The 22,467-nt window shown below is 42.9% G+C and overlaps 1 protein-coding gene across 1 annotated transcript in view; it reads left to right on the top strand.

Annotated features, from left to right (window-relative positions):
• Nucleotides 1–22,467, top strand: part of LOC142786551 (protein O-mannosyl-transferase TMTC1-like) — a 37,894-nt gene that overhangs the window by 10,373 nt on the left and 5,054 nt on the right. Inside the window, exons 3-11 of the mRNA XM_075884261.1 lie at nt 1,167–1,376; nt 2,450–2,528; nt 9,335–9,438; nt 10,662–10,863; nt 12,582–12,757; nt 18,692–18,859; nt 19,015–19,128; nt 19,613–19,756; nt 21,660–21,871. Coding sequence (XP_075740376.1) covers nt 1,167–1,376; nt 2,450–2,528; nt 9,335–9,438; nt 10,662–10,863; nt 12,582–12,757; nt 18,692–18,859; nt 19,015–19,128; nt 19,613–19,756; nt 21,660–21,871 — 1,409 coding nt within the window. The remainder of the gene's footprint in view (nt 1–1,166; nt 1,377–2,449; nt 2,529–9,334; nt 9,439–10,661; nt 10,864–12,581; nt 12,758–18,691; nt 18,860–19,014; nt 19,129–19,612; nt 19,757–21,659; nt 21,872–22,467) is intronic.

Below are 22,467 nucleotides of genomic sequence, written 5' to 3' on the forward strand. Positions count from 1 at the left end.
GAGCTGCCTAGGCGCATGCTCTATCAGCAGTCTTGTTAGTTGGCTGTAGAGGCTGACGCACCATTTCACGCATGAGCGTTTACTTTTTGCGTTAAGTACAACTGATTTGTGGGAATACTTGGCGGGTAAAGTGCAGGGCTTGTTAGCAACTGTATATTGCGTGAGTATCGAACCCTAATCACCGCTTTTATTTAGAAAAGATACTTTCGGTTTCTAATAAAAAAAGGGCCATATCTTCAAAGTATTTTACGAAAAAATAATAGCCGTTTACTCATTTGTTTTTTTTTTGTCAAGACATAGTGATATAGAGACGGATATGTGTAGGATAAATATTAACCTGGTCTGCTGTGATGCTTGAAATATCTTCGTTTTATACTTCTGCACGAAAAATATCATAGCACTCGGAATAAGCTAACATCAAAATACTGGGAAGGGTCATGTGTTTTCATAAGTAGCCATTAGCATGATTAGCACAGTGGTACGGATGTTGGTGCTTCGTGGCAATAAGTGTTGCTGATGAAAATCAACATTGGCATTAGCTGTTTTCACCTTTTTAATGACAGTCTATCGTTACAGGACTCAATTCTCGACAAATACAACAAAACAGATTCTTCCCTGGCAGACTGCATGAACGCGCGAAAATTCTGAATTGCTGAAATTTGAATAGGCGACGTTAACCTGAGACTCTCAGAAATTCAATTTCAGATATAGTGTTTGCTTACGTTTTCCTTTCTAGTGTAAATAGGGTAGTTTCGGCGTTTTATCATCTTTCGGAACTTTGCTACGCGATTCTCAATTTCGCATTTCGCACTGCTAAAACACTCTCCGCGCGGCATGCTGCTCTTTTTATGCCATGTTGGTAGTGAAGCCAGTGAAGCTACATATATTGCATTTTTCATTCTGTCATCCTCCCCCCCCCCCCCCAATTAGTAAATTTTCGCTTTCCTACAAATGTACCTACGTGGGGAAAATAAACCAAATCTTAAATCTCATAGGTTACGTGGTTGAGTTGTCCCACAAACTTCTCCTCACAATTTGCATGTAGACAGCGTGCTGTTAACAAAATGTTTTGAAATACTCGTGTTGCTCTCGCAAACAGATATGATAGGGCAGAATATGAGGCAGTTTAGAGAAGTGCACTCTATTTTATTTTTTCACCGCAACAGCTGCCAACTTTCTCGTGATGTTCAAGGGAGTCATGGACAGTCAAAGTGGCTCGCAGCTAGTGGTCTACTATCCTTATGTGCGCTGCTTTCCAAAGAGCAAGGCATCACAGTTCTGCCGCTGTGCATGGCTCTCAGGATAAGCACATTAGTGCGTGAATCTATGCACCCAGGAAAAGAGATGCAACGCCGCAAAGCTGGATGCAGGACGTGGTAAGTTCTTTCACTATTTACAGTTTCTTGTACTGAAATACTTCATGATGCTTTCATTACCGCATATTGCGCACTGTGATTACTAGTTGGTCATTTCCTACGCTCCAGCATGAAACCTTAATTACGGTATTCATAGCTTTACGAAAGTCTGTACAAATCATTCGCTGCTCCTTAACTAACTCGTGCATTCAATCAAGTGTTAAGAGTTCACTTCGAATTGACTGAAAAAAAATATTTACGTATGAGAGATGACAGAAAAAACCTTCATAAGAATGCATTAGTGTTAGTGGAGTTCCAAACAGTGCATCAGAGAACGTTTGGAAAAGACAGCAAGGTGAGACTAATTGACGAGGTCATTGATTGATTGATTGCTTGATATGTGGGGTTTAACGTCCTAAAACCACCACATGATTATGAGAGACGCCGTAGTGGAGGGCTCCGGAAATTTCGACCACCTGGGGTTCTTTAACGTGTACCCAAATCTGAGCACACGGGCCTAGAACGTTTCCGCTTCCATCGGAAACGCAGCCGCCGGAGCCGGAATTTCATCCCGCGACCTGCGGGTCAGCAGCCGAGTACCTTAGCCACTAGACCACCCTGGCGGGGCGATTGACGAGGTCGTTCTCTCTTTTGTCCTATCTGATGCATTGCCTGATTAAGCTTTATCACAAAGCTTAGCATAATGTTTTTAGTGTCATTTTTGCACTGTGGTAGCTATATTCTTGGGCAACAGAAGACAACCATCGTGTTGTTGTAGCTGTGTTTCAGAGTTGTAAAAACAGATTAGTTGCCTTTGTTTCATACTGAACAGGCAGGCCTAAACTTCTGGTTGGCAGATTTTGCAGCCTCATGTTTTATGGAGATAAATCGCGTTTCCGTCAAACCCTCGACTTCAAGGCAAGCCATAGTACTTCCAATCAAAGTAGATATAATTGGTGATCTCAAACAGTGTTGTTGATTTGTATTACACCAGCGCCATCGAGCGTATCTTTGAGAAAGTGCAAGACATGTACATATAAAATTTAACGACCACACTTTCGAAACCTGAAAAAGTACGTGTGACTGACTTTCAGGCCAGTCTACAGGTACTGCATACGAGGTATTGCCTACCGATGCATCACCGATTCAGAGCTTGTGGCTCTCACGACACTGGTAAGTGATCCATTGCTTCACATTTACCTGCGTGGTATAAAAGTTCTCAAAGTAGATATCTGGACATCTGTAATTATGTGGTAACTCTCAAACTAGCTAAGAGACATTTTAAAGTGTTCGACAAAAGACCATTACGCTTTTCTTGCCTTACACTTGAAAAACGTGAAAAGTTTTTTCTATATTTACAACTGACATATCCAATGAAGTGCTGAAGGTTATAGGTCAAGTGAAGCATACCCATATTACTTGTGCCTATAACTAGTTCGTGCGTGGAGTGGTGTACTTGCAGCTATGGTGCAGAAAAATATGTAGTATAAACGTGTGCACGCGAGCACTGCTAGACAATACGAAGACGTTGAAACGATGAACGGCGTTTGGTCTGGTTTCTTTGCCGATCGATAGGTTTCTTTACTGTGTGGTGCCGAAACCGGGGACCACAGTGGGACGGCAAGAAAAAACGGATCGAGCAACACCAGCTATCAGCGTTTCGAAATCTACCTCACGTAAAGTATGAAAGTGGCGTACACGGCCTCCAGCCACTTTACGATACCACTCAGCTCAACGTATGCTATCTCATTGCGCTAAACGTACCAACGGTCACTTTTTCTTAATTGCTCATTGACATTCTACGAGCATCTTCGCCACATGATATCGTACTGGCGTGCACATGAGCAAAGCGCGGCCACGCTTTAAGACACGAGCCTTCTACGAATGCCTTAAACGCAGAACTAACAGCTGCAACCTCTAATTCGAAATTGAAAGAGCTGCTTACCCTCACACGCATTGAAACAGATAGAAAGGCGGATCAGTGCCAGCCATTTTCAGAATGACCTCTCATTGACTACACTCTTAGTCATCATAAAGGTCGAGGTGGCAGCACCGCTTCGGTACCGCACAGCACATCAAACAGCTAGAGCTAGTGTTTTTTCTGCAAATCAAAAAAAAAAAAAACACGGCACACGCACCTGTGATGCGAACTTCTCGCTCGACTCTAAGAAAGGAATACTGACGAAAGACAACCGCTGCTATCAATGCACGTCCCGAGGCCATCAGGCACGTTCTTTCCACGTCAAACTTACGTGCTCAGCTTGTCACGGAAGGCACACATCGAGTATGTGGGACCCTCACTGCGTAAGTAAATTGGCTACAGCGGAAACGTCGTTACAAGCAGAGGTTTCAGGATGCACGAGTGGGACGCCACACTCAGTGATAATATATGCGACAAGAATTCTTCAAGTGGTTGCGCGAAGACAGACACAGGAGTGCACCGGTAGATCTTTCACGCCTTCGTCGTCAACGGTAACACATGCCGCTACATCCGAGAGATTTGGAGGAAGCTAGATATCATACATCACCGAAGTTCTAGCTGAAAAAAATGCGACTCAATCTGCTGGGAAAAACTATATCTTTATTTAACACGTTCGACATCGTTTCTCCAACTTCTGCGGGGCAACGAAATATTTTTTAAGTTTCCTTGCGTAGCCTACACCATTCTAAAAGTCACACCATTCGGGTCATTGTTCTACCGTTTATCTGTGACGACATTATTTTGCTGACATGTGATGGCTACCTAACACAGTAGTCGCGTCACAAAGAAAAGGGTATTGCTGATAAAAATAACTCAACTGAGGCGGAGACTGTGACTGGCATCAGCTTGTTGATTGGAGCTGACCACATGTAGATAATTATTACAGAAGAAAAATGAGAAGCAAGGATATTCCAGGATTTTTGACAATAAACACGGCACTTGGCTGGAGAACTGATGCAAGGGCCCAGTCATCAAAGTACCTCTCTTAGTGATTTGATTTCATATGTGGGGCTCAACGTCCCAAAGCCACCAAATAATGATGAGAGACGCCGTAGTGGATGGCTCCGGAAATTTTGAAAATCAGGGTTTTTTAACGTGCACCCAAATCTGAGCACACGGGCCTATAGCCTTTTCGCCTCCACTAAAAATGCAGCTGCCGTAGCCAGGATTCAATCCCGTTACCTGCAGGTCAGCAGCTGAGTACCTTAGGCACTAGACCACCGAGGTGGGAAAACTACCAGTTTTGACGGTGACACTAAACCCGTAGTCTGTGTACTGAGAGTCGAAACGATCAGCGTCAATGAATCAATATCACTGATTTCTCGATAATTCTGGCAGCTTGTTGCCGTGGGCATCAGAGATCCTGGAGAACGACACTGATAATAGCTCACTGCCGGCATCCGAAAAATGACCTGCACAGAAAAAGTGTCACAGTTTAGCCAAAAGGGCAAAGCAATGGATGGAAGAGCAACGCATTGAAATGTTTTACGTAGCAAGGCTAGCATTTTCAGCAGCAATAATATTTGTAGTAAACATGCGCTTGCCTAGTAACCAAGTTTCTTGCGGCGTGATCACAGTAGATGATCACAACAAGGACCATGCGTAGTGACGGCGTTGGTGAGAAGTGCCTCCCGTGGGCAGCGCATGCTGGCCCTAAGGGCCATACGTGGCGTGTCACCGCTGGTGGCAATATGTTATGTGCCGAGCGCATATATGTGTGAACGGCCACTCCTGGTAAACTTTTGGCACCATTGTTTCGTGTTGATCAAGGTGGACGATTGAACCAGTTGGTGATACATAATCTAAGAGTACTACGCGGTAGAAAACACCAACGGTAAAAAGACGCTTGTCCTTGTATTTTTCCCGTCCGTGTTTTCTACCGCTCAGTACTCTTATTTCGTGTTGATAGCAGGAGCTCCAGCCTACTGTGGGAGAAAGAGCAGCGCACTGTTGACAGTTATTACTCAGGGGAACAGTGCGAAAAACGGAACGGAGAAAGATTAAACACACGACACCGCGCTTGTGTCGTGTGTTCACATTTTCTCCATCCCGTTTTTTTGCGCTGTTTTCCTCAGTATCATGTACCAACTCGCCCTTCAAGAAAAGCCCTTCTGCCAACAGTTGTTATGTGAAAGCACATCTACTTTCTGACTTATAATCTTGCGGCAACACCGAAGTTATTCCTCTGCATATAAGCCCCATATATATATATATATATATATATATATATATATATATATATATATATATATATATATATATATATATATATATATATATATATATATATATATATATATATATATTTCTTGAAAGTCTTCCTGGATTCCGGTCGAGTTATAAGTCACCAGAAGAAGTGAACGAGCAAATGAAAAACGATGCTTTATTGCCAACGTTACGGCCGGGGACCGGCCTTCGTCAGGGCATACGTGCATATTACACTAACACGCACTTCTTAAAGACATAGCATGGGGGCCCCCAATTGTGAATCATCACTCTTAGCAATATTGACATACATGTTAACAAAAAGATATTCAGACATGCGCAGCATTTTGTTGATAGCGGAGCAGCAGCGTGCTATACAGAATATGGTAGGGCAAGGTGACTTGAAGCATAGATACAAATAATATGATGGACACTTGTCTTTGCTTCTTTGCTTGTGTTTGCTTCTTCTGGTGACATATATATATATATATATATATATATATATATATATATATATATATATATATATATATATATATATATATATATATATATATATATATATAAATGTGTGTGTGTGGATGACGGTGGTGGCAGCAACGGAAAAATTAAGCCGAGACTGTCCATTTATTCGCTATCGCAATAAAATGGGTGTACTGTGGAACTACCTCGAATGGGCGGCTCGAAACAGCCACTTGAAACAAATTATGTTGGCATGCTCAGACGTCCCCAAAAAATGGCAGATGGAGTGGTTATTCATGGAAGGATTATTGGTGCAACACGACACAGCCCTTCGGCAATGTTTCAAGTTAAGACATGCTGAAGTGGTGCCTGAGAACGCTTTAATTGATCACGCTATATTTTATATGCTACATCGCAGAGCTAAAGGAGAACAATCTCTGACTATGAAGTTCAACGTTATGGTGGACACATCGTCGCAAATTCAAGGCATCCCATTCGTCAACGCCTACCTCGATAAAAGGCTGATTCTTAATCCAAAGTTGGACGTTTACGTCACTGTGAACCTGAAAGCTCACGGAACATTTGAACCTACCAAAGCAGTGTACTATGAATTGTCAAGTGGGATTTCTGCCAACGCCTTCTGGTTGCCACTGCACAGTAGAAATACGCCCGCTACGCTGTGCTTTAATAAAGAACTCCTACCTGAAGCAGGAACCATATATTTCCAAGACATTCTGAATTGCCAAAGACCTCTCAAATTGCATATTTTACTGCTCGTGACGCATCGTAAAGATTTGAAAACTACGTGATACACCTTGCTAAGATCGTTGGTGGAACATACTCTTCCAATCCAAGTCATTCTTAAGCAAGGGGCTGGGAAAATTAAAGTTCAATAGTAATACAACTAGGACTGTACAACTGGTGAACGACTTCAGAGCTCCAAGTGCGCAGACTGCTCGATGTGACAGGTGACAGGAAGAAGCTGAGTTACCGTCAAAAGTAGCTAGATCACCGATGTATGGTGGAAAAAAAACAATGCCCACTGGTATTGATCTTTGCTCAGCATATCCTAAAGCGGCCTTCAAGCGTATCGTGTTGTGATAATCGAGAAGTCTGGCAGCTGTGCAAGTTTATGGTCTCTAGTCTAGTCTCTCTGGACTTCGGTTGAGGTGGAATTATCCAAGCTTGACGAAGACAACTAGAGCACGCAAGTTTTTTTTTAGAAGACCCATACATTTTACAAGCTCTAGTGTGACTGGTAGGTGGGAGTATTTTTAAAAATATGTAGTAGTATAAACGCGTGCAGACGTGCACTAGCTGCTAGCGAAGAAATTGAAACCATGAACGGCGTTTGGTCTATTTTCGTCGCTGATTGATAGCTTTCGTTACATGTGGTATGGGGGACACGCAAATTACCATTGCTCTACCACTATACAGATTATATTTGAAGATGAAAAATATTTATATATATAGCATGAAGAGGCAATGTTCTTTTCTGAGTCAATAGTATGGGCCCCGAGACTGTAATTGATGGAATGGTGTTGCCGATTTCTCAAGCAGGAACGCAGTTATCTGCAGTTCACTTGCCAAATCGACAAGAAGGCAATTGAAAGGTGTGTCGATTTGTGGCAACTCAGTCCTTTAAGAGCTAGCCTTGTGTTACTCTCACATTGATTTGAAAGGAAAATTGCTCTAAAGTCTTGCTTCACAGGCTGTAAACCTATTTCATTACACGTCTTATTCCAATGATAACGATGACATTATGGGAGCAAAAAAGCTTTATATGAAGCCACCGTTGGCGCTATGTATGATCATTGCCAGGACGTATTTTTAGCGTGTTGAGAACTTGTAATCTCTTCCACATGCATATACAAAATGATGAAACCGACAATTTATCCTGGCACGTATGGATTTATCATTCTCACAACTCTCTGTTCAGTATGAATGTCATATGTTGAATTTTACGAGCGAGAGCTACGAAATGAATGAGTCACGTTGAGCTCTGAAAGTTTCGATCATCTGGTGTTCATTTACATGGAACTGACATCACACAGTTGCCTATACAGGTGCCAGACAATTCGCCTGCATTGAACTGTGACGTTTCAGCCAGAATTGATCTTTCGTGTCAGCAGCCAAGCTCTGTAATCCCTGTACAACCAAGAGAAATGTCTTTACTGGTCACCAATACTAGCTAACAAACGCTACTCTCTAGCGTAGTACAAAATGAATAGGTCCCATGGCAGTGCCTATGCCTATTACAACCACGCAAAATGTCTTTACTTGTCATTATTACTAGCTAACGAACGCTACTCAGTAGCGTAGTACAAAAGGAACAGGACCCCTGGCAGTGAGTATGACGATTTCTTATCACGTATGTGGCCTACACGCTTCTCTAAAGCAACGAATGGCGATCGATAAACGGCGCAGTTTGGAACCATCCGCGAATGGGTCTGCCTCGCATCAGAACAATAGCGTCGCCACGCTGTGCAGGAGTGATAGAACAAAGCGGAACAGCCGCTATTGTTTTAGTCAAGCTTCCCTCGATGAGTAAACGTCTACGCGTACTTATATGCTCTGGATCTTGCTTTCTTGTATGGCCAGCATGCGCTAGTGATGCGTAGTTACTTCCTGAAATTTGTAAGAATAGCATGGCGATATCACAATTCTCGATCCTGTCTAGCTCGCAATATTTTCCCGTGTTTGCTCGCTTTCCATTAACTCTACAGCGGGAACAAGATTGTTTCGCATTAAATCGCGTGTGTTGCCGGCGTCAATAGTTATAAAAAAACCCGTGTTTTCTGGTGATTAAAACTTCAGAAAGATGCAGGTGAACGAAACAATGAAAATAATGATAATCACAGTGATTCCTATACACGTGCTGCCTCATAAAGTGCAATGTTGTCACAACCAAAATGTGACTGAAGTATCGGCGAATAGACGTAGAAGGCTTACTGTTTTTTTTTGTTCTTTAAAAGAAATCATTAGGTTCTCTCAAAAAGAAATTAAGTATACCAGCAAGCAAACAATTTCTGCCGTATAACTCATGGCTTCCGGCCGAATAGCGTCCAATAAACCAAGGCTCTGTACCTTTATTTATTCCTTCACATGACATATATTTATCAACTGCCTACGTTTTCAATGTGAGAAATGTCTACTAGTTTAGTCCATAGACTGGCGCAACTCCCCGGTGGATGGCAATTGTTGTCTTGAATGAACCCAGAAAATTTATGACGTTTTCGGAGCAATCACTGGCAGAAACTAAAGCAAGGAAAGCACTAGGCAATAACATCTAATGCGCTAATAACTTGTTTTTTTTTATTTCTATGTGCAGACGATATTGCTCCTATGCTTCAGGATATGCATTCTGCAAGGAAGCTTTCCTGAATTTTCTGAGATGGACAACCCTGCAGCCTTCTCCTCGATGCGTACAACCAGGTGAACGTACCTTTCAAATATGGCTAGTGGTAGTAAGAAAGTGTCCTAAATCATTAGGTTTCATTACAAATGCAATACTGGCTTATAACTAATATTATACTCCTTTATTATCAGCAAGTGCACTTTTCTGCACTGTACATTCCCTCAACTAGTGCCGGCATCTTCCAGGTCGGGACTAACTCCCAATTGCACGCGCTGGAGCTTGTCGGTAACGCCTGTTTATGTCAAGAGAGGAAAGTAAATATTTTTGATGTCCTAGCGCAATTAAACTTTGCACAAAGAACATTTTAGCAGTAACGGCCTATCCACCATTAATTTTGATAGCTTGCTTTACAGTTATGAAAAGTGTCTATTGTATCACCGTATCGCAGACCCATCGCTTAGCAAAATATTTGAGATCGGCGGTCTTTATTTGGGGGCAAGCGGTTCCTTGTGTAGCAAAAAACAAGATTGCGTTAGTGTCAATAGTCGAAAACTGAATTCTTACAATGTTTTCTCTCTTAGTCATTATGAAGTCTCGTATCCTGTGTCTCTAACCTTCAGAACATATATAAAAACTCGCGAAACATCACAGAGATAAAGTTAACATTTTCAAACGCAAGTCTTGCGTTACTTGGTATAAGACGTCACTTTCAAATGATAGAGAGAAACAGCATTGTGAAAAGACAGACATTTTAAAATGCGCATCTTGTATAATTTTTTTATTCGTCCACTGTTGATTCAACGATGGCGAACATGATGTTTCAAAACAAAAGAATCAGTGAGAAAATGTCACGCAAAAAAAAAAAACAAACAAACGAAGTCGGGTATGGAGAAACGCGATAAAAATGTAGTGCAGAACATTTATGCACGCTTAAATATTAAATACACAGTGCCGTGTAAAATTTAATTCTTCGGTAAACAATTTTGTATATGCCGCAGCTTTTATTACTTCTATATTGTATATGTTTAGTGTATAGATAGAGTTTTGAGTAGTAAAAATACTATAGAGTATTTTCATCACTACCAACTCTAAAAAACAATACTCCAGGAAAACGGTATACTCAATACTGGCACCTACATAAAAGAACTGAGCACCTGCTAACATCCTACTTTCACTTCACAAAAAGTACACAGCGTGCTGGCAGCACTGCACAAACAATATTAGGTGACGATGCTCATTTTATGATAAGCCTGGCGAATGCACTTCACCCATCCTGATTCCTTCCTTTTCTTTGCGACAGGCTACTGACTTACAGCTACTTGTGTGCCTTCAATGCCTGGCTCTTGCTGTGTCCACGCACCCTGTCATACGATTGGCAGATGGGCAGTATACCTCTCGTGACATCACCGTGCGACTGCAGGAATCTGGCTACACTGGCGTTAATCACTTCGCTATTGGCTCTTGGTTGGCGGACTTTGACGAGATTGAGAAGAAAAAGCAGCGTGAGTTGCCAGGCCGTTTAATAATTCTTATTCTACGGGCCTTGCCTAAAAACGGAATAGCAATGAGTTAACTTCAATTTCATGTATGTTTTTTTTTTGGGAGAGGGGGGCACTGGAATGCCAATTTTTGTGTTGATCATGGTGTTACTAAGATCATACTTTCATCGAACAGTCATTCTATATTTCCTATTTGAATTTTTTTAATTATTATGTTTGCTTCGGTAGGTCGAACGCATCTGAATTTCGAATATGTAAAGCACTATGAATATGTAAAGCACCACGAGAAACCATCACGAGGTCAACCGCCATTACCATCACAAGGCTAGCGTGTATTAAGTTTTGTATAAAGCGTGTAGCCAAGATGTATTCAGTCCAGCTGGTCAGTATGTTTATTCTCCTCACAGCGGATATGGTAATGACGTTTAAGCCTATTTGCGCGAATTCCCTGTATGTCACGTTGCAGGAAAGCTCGACATTGCTATATTTATTCGCAGACGGTTCTTCGATACTTGTCCTTCTAGAGGGTCACGAGATAAATCGTCCATTAGCTGGGTTTTTTGTAAAACTGGCCAACAAGTCTCCCCATAACTGGACCAGTAGTCTCAAGAGTACATTTATGCACTGCTTCACTCTTCTGTCTTGTAGAAAATAAATGAATGGAGGTGGACGGCTATGAACATACATTTGTAATGGGGCGAACTTTTGTTTCCTTGTGTTCTTCACTATTTTATGTTCTCTACGATAAACAAATTGAAGACAAAGAATTTTCTCAAAAATAGTATATTGGCCGTTCTGGCAGTAAGACAGTCAGTGATTTCAATAAGACCGATTAAACATTCACACTCATAAACTTATAGTGAGCTTGCTCATCATAAAAGCAAGAACGACACCTTCACTACCTGAGATGAAAGCAACATTTAAAGGCAAAAGTATTTATGAAGGCAGAGTGTGCAAACAAAAACACAAATAAAGGAAACAAGACAACACAAACGCCGTCTGATCCCTTCTGATGCGTCCCAGTCTGCACGTGTTGCCTTCTTCTATGATAAGTCCTTACTGATTAGTTAGACTTTCTGCCACTTTAAGTATTACCTTTACCATATGTACACGTGTGCGTGAGTTTTTTGTGTTCTTGCATTTGTGTGTCTTCAGGCGAAACATTTAGGGGCGAAGCCCCTTAAGGCGTGTTTAGCTCGTCACCTGTATGTATGTATGCATGTAGTAACCACCTCAAAGCATATCCACGAAGGGAATGATGATGAGTGGGGTGAAGCTTCGGGGGGTTTCATCGGCACACAGTAAATCATCCGCCACCTGCGTCTGTCCGTCGTCTGTCTGTCTGACACACGGAGGAGCACACGCACGGATGAATGCACGGATGGAGGGATGGACGGACGCAAGGACGAACACACGGATGAACGCACGGCCACATGGACAGATGGATAAATGGACGTACGGATGGACGCGCGGACAGACAGATGCACGTATAGACGAATGAATGCACGGACAGACGCATTGACGGACGGAAGCAAGAACGAACGGATGGACGCGAGCGCTGACAAACTGACGGACGATTCGCCCCACTCATCATCATTCAATTCGTGGATATGGTGTGATTTTTTGTAACCATACACTGCGCGCAATTGTCATCGATATCAGCGTGATAGGATTGTTTGAGAACTTTAAGCGAATGGTATCATTTTATGTGACGCATGAAGCCTGCCAGTGGATCAAGACAACAACTATGTTACTACGACAACACTGAGCAACTGCGTGACCCTTCATTAAGACTACTGGTGCCCCTGCTCCTGACTGTGCTGCCATTCCTTCCGGCGTCCAACCTGTTCGTGACCGTCGGCTTCGTCGTAGCTGAGAGAGTCCTCTACATTCCCAGGTACGCAATACTTTTTAACAGCGCACGTCATAGTAATCGTATGTGTACCTATGATAGTGGATAACGAATGGTGTTCAAAAGGTGGAATGATACGATTGAATCTGATATGTAAAAAATAACTTTTATATATGAATTGAACCGTGCAAATACATCTTTCAAGAAGACGTTGCAGCCTTTACCTAGTGGCGAAAGGCTGCAACTATCAGTGAAACTACTTTTTTACCAAGCTTATGCTAGTAATGCCAAACATTTGCGAGATATCCTATGTTTTCGCTAGTAGTAATAAGTATGCCCAGACATGCCTAGACATGTCCCGTTCCTATCTGTTACCTGATGTGATTTTAGTCAGGTCACTCTACTGTTATGTGGTTTATGAAGGTAACATGCCACGTGAGTAGCGATTACGAGATTTATATATGACGGAAACATGTGACGTAACTGGCTGTGATGCGATGCAGCCTGATATCCGCCACCCGACTAATTGCTACGTCTTTTTAGTCATGCGACTAGGCGTAGCACGATTTTTGGTGACGCGAGTGTTTGTCAATAAATGTAGACAAAGAGAGGTAACGTGAGCATTATATGATGTTCAGTCAGGTGACTTTGTTACGTGGTTATAGTTAGGTGAGCGAGCTTTACGTGATGTTACGCAATTTTAGTCACGTGACAGATTATTTTGTGAAGGTATATAATATTCAATCACCTAATAGACTCGCCCGTCTTAGGTTTTGCATTCCACATCAGAAAAAAAAAACTCAGCGATCGTGCTATGGGAGCGAAGCGAAAGTTAAAAGATACTGAGCAAGCGTGTACCTGTTCAGAGTTATCATTCCTGTTTGCACTATCTGGACAAGGAAAAGCTTGAAGAGCTCCGCGCTGGAAAATAGAAAGTATGTTTGCGAACAGTCCACTTTCATTTTTGACGTAGTCACCTCACTCTGTGAACAATTTGACACCGCCTTCACTAAGAAGCGCACGGATAATAGCGAGCATAAAAACAATAATTAGAATAAATAGCGGAATGCAAAACTTTATAACTCTGGCAAGTGGGTTCATTTCATGCGGTGTGTGTACGCCATCGCCGGTGGGCACTTTATTTATTTTCTATATACCTTCAAAAGGGCTTTTCGGGCAGTGAGTACCTTTGCCACATTAACACTAAATATACAACGAAGCATCCTTTACAGGCAACTCCACAACGATCACAATTATAGAGAAAGCTTGTGAAGAAGTGGAAACACTGAACTGTTGTCATATTAGGCTCACGCGGAAAAGCCAAGTAACAGTTTAATATTGCTTCTTTATTCGTGAAAAAATTTAGGAATGCGACAACGTTTACTTCAACACAACAGACGAACAAAATAACCAACCTTAATCTTAATCGCCGCTTTGATGCATTGCTGGACTCAGCGTAATTCGCGTTTCGTATGAAACTGACATTTTAATTGAATATTTTTAATACCTATGCAAACATATCGTTGTGTATTTCGTTTTTCAATTTAAATTATTTTTTCGTCTGGGGGTGCAACTGTTTTTTACGGACAGCTGACTCAAGATTTTCCTGCTCTCTTCTCGCAATACGATGCTTCTCATGATCAAGCAAACAAAATGGGGAACGTAGCGTTTGTCTCCTGTGAACAAGCTTGTTGGCCTACCTGCGTTATATATGAGCTTCCATGTTTCTAAAACTTCACACCATAGTTCCCTACCTATGTGTCTGCGTTGATGCCTTGTACCCCGCGTTAATTTCAACAGTGCAAATTAAAAGCACACGTACATATGAGATGCAAGATGTCTAAACAGTAAGTATCGCTGCAGCGATACCTTCTGTTCAAGGACTCTTTCATCGCTTTAAGTTACCATGTTGCCCTGTACCTCTATATTTCAGAGCAACTTGGGAACTTTGCATGTTCACCGGAGGTGTGGGTTTCGGAGGCATCTGAATAGCGTCTGTTGGACGTACTCAAGAGGAAGCTTGATCTAACATGCAGACAAGCACTTGTAAATGTTTCTGCGTCTTCAGTCGAACTACTGTCACACGAAGAACTGCAACGCACCTTATTTTTTAACGACTGATTACCCGTCTTGGTTCCTACATCGATATCACGTAAACTTCACGAGCACGAACTCGCTAAATTTTATTCCGCGGTGTTCTGTGAACATATTAGAATTTTCGATACGTTCTTTGACGTGGTCGTGTTTCTCCATTCTGTACGACGTTCAACCAGCAATTTCACTGCCACAATTTGTTGTGTACACGCACGCACAAATCGCTTTGTAGCTTCTTCAAAGATAGTGGAAATGCAAACGGCTCTTCCGCGAACAAATATATCAAGCGGCTTGTATCATCATATCCAGAAAAAAAAAGAGGATAAGCCTTTTTTTCTACATGATGTCAATTCCTAGGTAAGTGCATTCTCAGCTGTTTTAGTAATTTCCCGGTATGGTCGTTCGGCGCTGTCACTGGCATTCTCTTTCCTCTTGCGAGTCCCTGCATACGTATTTTTGGGACAATATATTTTCTACTCTGCGCAGCAAGATATTCGCTTACTGCAGTTTCATTATTACTGAAACTCTTCAGCAGCGTTCCACGCAGATGGTATTTTGCTGTCTCGAACCAACTTGCGCTTGCATTGCCAACGAAAGCATACGATACAGTGCTCAGTACCTATTCTTGTGGGTTTGGAAAAAGGCGCTTAACAATTTAGAGTACTCGGTACTCTACTATGGGAGAGCTGAAAGCCGTTCCTTGGGCATCACCACCTAAATGAGGGTGCGGAGATATTTCGCCGCATATTCGATTGCAGTTAGTCTTGTGTGTGCATTCACACACTCTTTTCGCAGCTTTCTGTTACTTGGAGCACACAGCCTTGGAACTGATTATTACCCCTACTCCCTCTTGTTAGTCCTAACGACTCCATTCTCTCCTGCCTGCTAATTGCTATAAAAATCACTTATGACTTCGTTTCGTTGTTGGGCAATCTGAGAAAAACAGAAGAATATTCAGACTTTCTTTAGCTATTCAGTTCTTTTTTTTTACTTCAACAATTCTGTATTTTTTGCACTAATGCCTCTAATACTGAGATTAAGCTTTTTATTTCTATATACAGCGTGATTGTATAACAAACATAAGTGAAAGGCAGTAACATGAAAATAATGTCATGCATGTCATGCTTTGCATGGCTTACTCTCCCCACGCATGGTGTGCTCGTGGCCGGTTGCTTACACTGATCTACAAAAATTAGTATTCTGTGACGCGACTACAAGCCAAGTGTAATTGACTGGTGGTAACATGAAATTAGTCATATGCATGTCATGAACAACAACATTTAGATGCCACGCTATCGGTGTGCTCGTGACCGGTTCGCTAGCTTGATATGCTCTAAAATTGTTATTAACTGACGCGTTTGTATGACGAACATAGGTGATAAGTTCTAAAATAAAATTCATGCTACATTTAATATGTATTGCATAGCCTACGTCAAAATATATTGGTGCGTTTTCCGGAGTTTTGTTACCAGGATATGTACGAAAGTCGGTATGGCAGGACATCAGTGCATGACGAACGTAAGCGGCAGGTCATGCATGACCAGGTCATGTACGTACGGTCATATGGGTTTTTGTTCTGTTGTGTTGTGTTATAACTGTTTTGCTGTGGACAGTTTGACGTACATATTGCCTCAGCTCCTCCATATTGATAAGTTTTGCAGCGAAAGGAAATTAAAAAAATCAATACTGAATGATAATAAAAATGAACAATCAGAAAAAATTAAAAAAAAACGCATAATAGCACATTTAAGCTAGTTGAAATAACGTGTGAATGAACTGTTTTGTTTCAGCAGTTCACACTGTCATAAAAGGTTCTGACACAAATTTTTCTAATTCTACTCTCAGTTAATATACTAACACATCATTTCATAAATAATAACCCCTGGACCATCACAAGCGCTCATCCAGCCCGGTTCCCACTAAGAAGTCTGTCAGGACCTATAGGTTTCATTCGCGTGGTGTATATATCATATTGCTCATGCATTTGGGCATGACAAACACGTGATATGCCGAGTGTTCAAATTCAAGCTTAATGGTTTTTCTTTAAATTCAGCACTAGGAAGAACATGAAATCGATTTTCGCAGATACGTTATGCATCCAGGCGGACACAAATTGATAACATAATGGTGGGTGTCAGTGGCAAAATTATTTGGATTCAGTAATTAACTTTTCAGGGATTGCAGTGAGTGGACAAATTTGTATTTAGAAGTGGAAGACAGTTGCGTTTCTACAAAATTACACTTTGGAAAAATTCTTCTAGCATGCCTGTGCTCCGAGATATTGCGTGGAAACCTAGTTTTGCTTAGCATGACTACACGTGCAAGACAGTCAGCACTGGCGCGAACCTACTTTCCAAGGGGCCACGGTAGTTACGTGCATCGTTTAGTCTGACAATAAGTCGAGGGCATTGGTGAAGATGATAACGGTTGCTTTTCTACTACAGGTTGGCGACACCAACCTATGGCTATTTGTCACATCGGGAAAAAAACATTCCACTGATATACACCGCCCTGCATGCTAATGATGCAAAGTACAATTGAACCTTACCGCGGGATACCTCGGAGAACAGAAATGCTAGGGAAATTCTTCCACGTGTAAATGTTTGGAAACGCAACTACCTCAAATTTTTCAATACAAAACTCTCTGCCTACTGCAGTCATTGAAAAGCTAATTACTAATGACATCTTCGGGAAAGCACACCGGTGCGCACCAGTGCGTCTGTACGCATTCGATTAATTGCACCGGTGCGCACCAACCATCTTCGGTAACCAAAAGGCACCTTGTTGGGGCACTTTTTTTTGTTGCTCCGAGGTCTTCCAAAAAAATTTGTGGAGTGACGCTGTGTATTCCCAGCCTTCGTTGTGTGCCGCGCGCGTAGCAGACGATCAGCAGACGACGCGCAACGGCTGCTATGGCGACAGCAAGAAAGATAGCACGCCTCGAATTTTCGGAGGCTTGTTTGTTCAGTTCATTTGATGACTACAGTGAAGATGAAATTTTGCTAAGCTTGGTGACCAGGCACACCGATGAAGTACTGAAAGTTCTCAATTTCGTGGGGCAAACCGTCATGCTCTATTCCGACGTTGGCGTGAGTAATTTTATACATACATATACTTTAAAAGTGTGTAGACTGGAGCTTATTGGTTCTATTCATAGCGAAAAAAAAGCGCTCACAGTGTAGCAGACGATGCAAAAAGCCGGACGCAGCGCAGGGGGGCGCAAATTCAAAGCGCGCGCGTTACGCTAGGCGGCGCTAACAGTGCGCACCAAAGTGGTCCATTTTGTCTTCAATATTTCCATTTGCCCCTCCACAGAACCTGGGTGTTCTGCCTTTTTTGGTTTTGGGGAAATTCTAGACTGCTCCGGGGCACAATTCCGAAGATGCTATAAATCCTAGCTGATTGAAACATTGAGAGCTACCATTATGGTCTACAGGACCACCTGGATACAAAAGTGTTCTCCGAAGGTGGTTTTCATGTTTTTCGTTGTGCTCAAATTTAAGAAAACCATAAAGCAAAACATTGAACACCCGGAATAGGGAACTAGATCTCGAAACACGAATGACTTCATTTGCAACCAAATACGAAAAAGCAATGTATGGGACTCTTTACTGGCTGCTTCCCATCGCATTGATTCCAAGGCAGATTTTTTTTTCACAAAACGCTGCGTATGATTCAGCTTTTCGCGTTGCGCTTGGCTCGTCAAGCAATCAGTATCTTTTAGAGACATCAACGTGAGCTTCTCATATTACGAAGTTGGCATAGACATGACACAACTGTTGACTTTTATTCGTTTGCCATCGTGATGTGTGGTTTCTTGTTTGATGTTCCATTTAAATATTAGATACTGCAGAGTTTGCCGCACTGGAATTCTCCTTATTACAGCATCGGCATGTCCTTGTTGGTGGCCGAAGGGCTGTGCCGCCTTCACATGCGGTGCTCTAGAGTGCTCCGGTGGTGCTCCACGAGCATCTGCTTCATTCTGGTGCTGCTTTTTGCTGCCCGTACCTGGAACAGGAACAGCGTGTGGGCGTCCAGAGAGGCCCTGTTCGAGTGGGTGAAATTCGTACTGTTTTCACGTGCAGTTCATTTTTGTTTCACATTCATTGTTCGCCAATTGTAGAACGCGAATTAACCTTGCACGCTTTCTTTCTTTTTTTCGTTCAGCATGCTTACATTAGATGAATGATGCATTCTGTTTGTTCCAGATCTGGTGTAAGGGACCTTCCAGGAAACGCAAAAGTGCATTACAATTACGCTAATCTGCAGAAGGACATTGGTAACTTGGATTTGGCCATAAAACACTACCGGCTAGCAATTGCGTGAGTTCTCAGTCGCTGTAACCTTTGCTCAACGTTTCCTATATGCAGTGTTCTTGTCAGGAAGCATTCTTCATATAGGGCTTATTTTTTGTTTTTATGCATGAAGTGGTTTTCACTCTTTTTGTCACCGAACGTCGCGTGACATTGAAGGAAAAAGACTGCACCACAAACAGGGTACTCAAAGGATACCATCCGAATCATAAAATGAGGCATGCAGGTTTTTATACGACGTAATCCGGGCATTCGCACTAGGTATACCAACCAAAGAAGCTATATTTTTTTAATATGGTCTGTGGCCATTGAACCTTTGAACGGGATGGCATTACCTACGCTTGTTCAGGCCCAGACAAGCGAGAAAGAATATTTATTTTTACTGCGATTACTGAAGCCTTCGCTTGCGTGGGTGAGGACGTGGCATACTGTAGCAGGTGATGGGGCGTAATGCGATAAGGTGATCTTTGAACACTTTTTCTGCTTTCCCCAGGTTGTGGCCAAATCACGCCAGCGCTCACAATAACTTGGGCACTGTGCTGACGTCAGCGGAGGAATCTGAACACCACTTCCGGTACGCCTTGAACGTGAATGCAAACCACTCAGGGGCGCATTTTAACCTGGCGAATATCTACAGGTACGTGTGACTTTTCTACCAAGGTGTGGGTGTAGCGAGGTTAAAAACTGAGAGGAACGAGGCACACTTGCAACGAAACATTATTTTTCGTTGATTGTAAATAGAAAGCCATTAAACAAAATTCACAGCATATCCACGGAATGAGTGATGAGGAGTGGGGCGAAGCGTCCATCAATCCGTCCGTGCTTCCGTCCGTGTGTCCATCCGACCGTACGTGCGCCCGTTCGTGCGTACATTCGTGCGTCAGTCCGTGCGTCAGTCAATCCGTTCGAGTGTTCGTTCTTTCGTCCGTCCCGTCTGTCTGTCTGTCTGCCTGTCCGTCCACCTGCTTGTCTGTCTGTCCATCCGTCCGTGTGGCCGTCCGTCCATCTAGTAAACACTTCCAGTACCGACATTTCGCTTCTTTTTATCATATATTCATCATATACAAGTAGCGCCGTCCAGCGGACAATTGAAGGACTAAATGATAGTATGTATCACATTTCTGCTGTCAGTGCTTTGTTAACACTGAGCGCGTGATGACGACGCCGTGCTTCGTTTTTCGTAACATGTAAACATGCGGATATGTGCGTGCCACTGGTATGCGGATATGTCAAGGAAGATAATCCTCCTTGGGGTATGTGCCACACGTTACGTACTTCCACAACGGAATGCACAAGCCATGCCTTAAGGAGCTTCGCCCCTAAAACACTTTTTCATATAGCAAAAAAAAAAAAATTAACGCGTATTTGCCTGCTTCACTGCTAATGACGCCGAAAGAGAATAGTCCTCTGCTTGCCATGCTACATGAATCTTGGTCTCATTCTTGGCCACTCGTGATGCTGTTCTTGTACCATTTCCGTATGGCCTCGGTTCTGCTCCAGATAAGGTGCCCAATGGGCTGACGTGCACTGTAGGCTCCAATTAATTGCCAAGTTGCTTCCCGTGCCACTATTTAAAGCACGCTTACGTTCCTTCTGACGCTTGTTCAGGTGCCGTCCAGTTTGACTGACGTACACCAGTCACGCAGTGTGCGTCAGCCGACAGCACACGTAAGCTGGAGAAGACGCCAGAGCTTTGAAAATATCGCAAAAAGACAAAAATGAGAGTTATTCGAAGTTATTGCTCCAACAAATTGGGCATAAAACACACCAGCAAGCCGTCTCTCGCTTTATTCTACTGTGAGATAGACTATCTTCACGACTAGTGCGATGCGGTGGTGTGTTATCTGTTTTTGATTTTTTTTCGCTAAGTGGGAATGTTATTGGTAACACGTGATGTTTCCGTTGCTTTATATTGGCAATTTACTCAAAGTTTGGTTAAGTTAGAGTCTACTAAAAGAGAGGAGTGCCCGGTCCCAGCTTTGAAAAATGAAGCCCAAACAGGATCAACCCGCTTGTGGCACTGCGGTCGGTAGCCTGCGTTGTGTCGTCGATTTAAGAGTTGCGGGTGGATCCGAAGGGGTAAAATTCCCGCTTCCCACTCAAAAGGCCCAAGTTAGAATCGCAGCTGTAGATGGCGCATTTTTATTGTAAGTGTCCCTTGTACAGCTATATTGGTTTGGCTTGGTTTCTTGAATCTGACTTCAGTGCGCTACGCACTGAAAAAAAAAAATGCGCAAAATTTGAAGTAATGAAGATGATGGTGATAAGTGGAGTTTGACGTCCCAAAACCATCATATGGTTCAGAGAGACGCCGTAGTGTAGGCCTCCGAAAATTCCGACCACCTGGGGTTCTTTAACGTGCACCCAAATCTGAGCACACGCGGCTGCACCATTTTCACCTCCATCGAAAATGCAGTCACCACTGCCGGGATTCGTTCCCGCAACCTGCGGGTCAGCAGCCGAGTACCTTCGTCACTGGATTACCATGGTGGGGCGAAAAAGGGGAAACTTGACAGTTTGCGTTCTTTTCCCACGTGCAGCAAGCAAGGCCAAAAGGACGTCGCAAGAGCCCTGCTGGAACGTGCAGTGGAGCTTGGTCCCGACTTCTGCGAGGCGTACTCGTCACTTGCGGCCCTCACGGCTGAAAAAGGTGACCTGGCTGAAGCAGAGAGGTTGCACCAGATGGCGTTACGCAGCGATGACCGAAATGCGGATGCCCGCAACAACTATGGCACATTCCTTCATTCACACGGTGAGGCCGGCTGTACTGTGGCTTCTATTCATTCCTATTAAGTTCACAGTCATGCTATCTATAAAAGGTGTTAAGTACTTCTTCAATAGCTAAATAACTGGTAACTCGTCTGGTAAGCTGTATCTAAGCCAAATCAGGCAATCACTTGAAAATTGTTACTGCAATGTATGACAAGATTTGATATTGATATGTGTGGTTGAACGTCTCAAAACCACTATGCGGTTTAGAGAGACGCCGTAGAATAGGCCTACAAAAATTCCGACCACCTCGGGTTTTTTAACGTGCACCCAAATCTGAGCACACAGGCCTACACCATTTTTGCTTCCATTAAAAATGCATTCACTGGTGCCGGGATTCGATCCCGCGACCTGTGGGTCAGCATCCGAGTACCTTAGCCACTAGACCACCGCGGCGAGGCAACGTATGACAAGTTTTCTGAGGTCCCATTTCAACGTACAGGTCACAATTCTACCCCAGCACAGGGTAGCCAGCCAGTCTAAGAACCGGCTAACCCCCCTGTCTTTCCGCTTAAACTTTCTTCCTCCTCCTTCCTCCTAATAAGACGACTGAACGCATTTCCTGATTCAATGTTCGGA

This window comes from Rhipicephalus microplus, unplaced genomic scaffold (assembly GCF_043290135.1).
Source record: "Rhipicephalus microplus isolate Deutch F79 unplaced genomic scaffold, USDA_Rmic scaffold_25, whole genome shotgun sequence".
Lineage (NCBI taxonomy): Eukaryota > Metazoa > Arthropoda > Arachnida > Ixodida > Ixodidae > Rhipicephalus > Rhipicephalus microplus.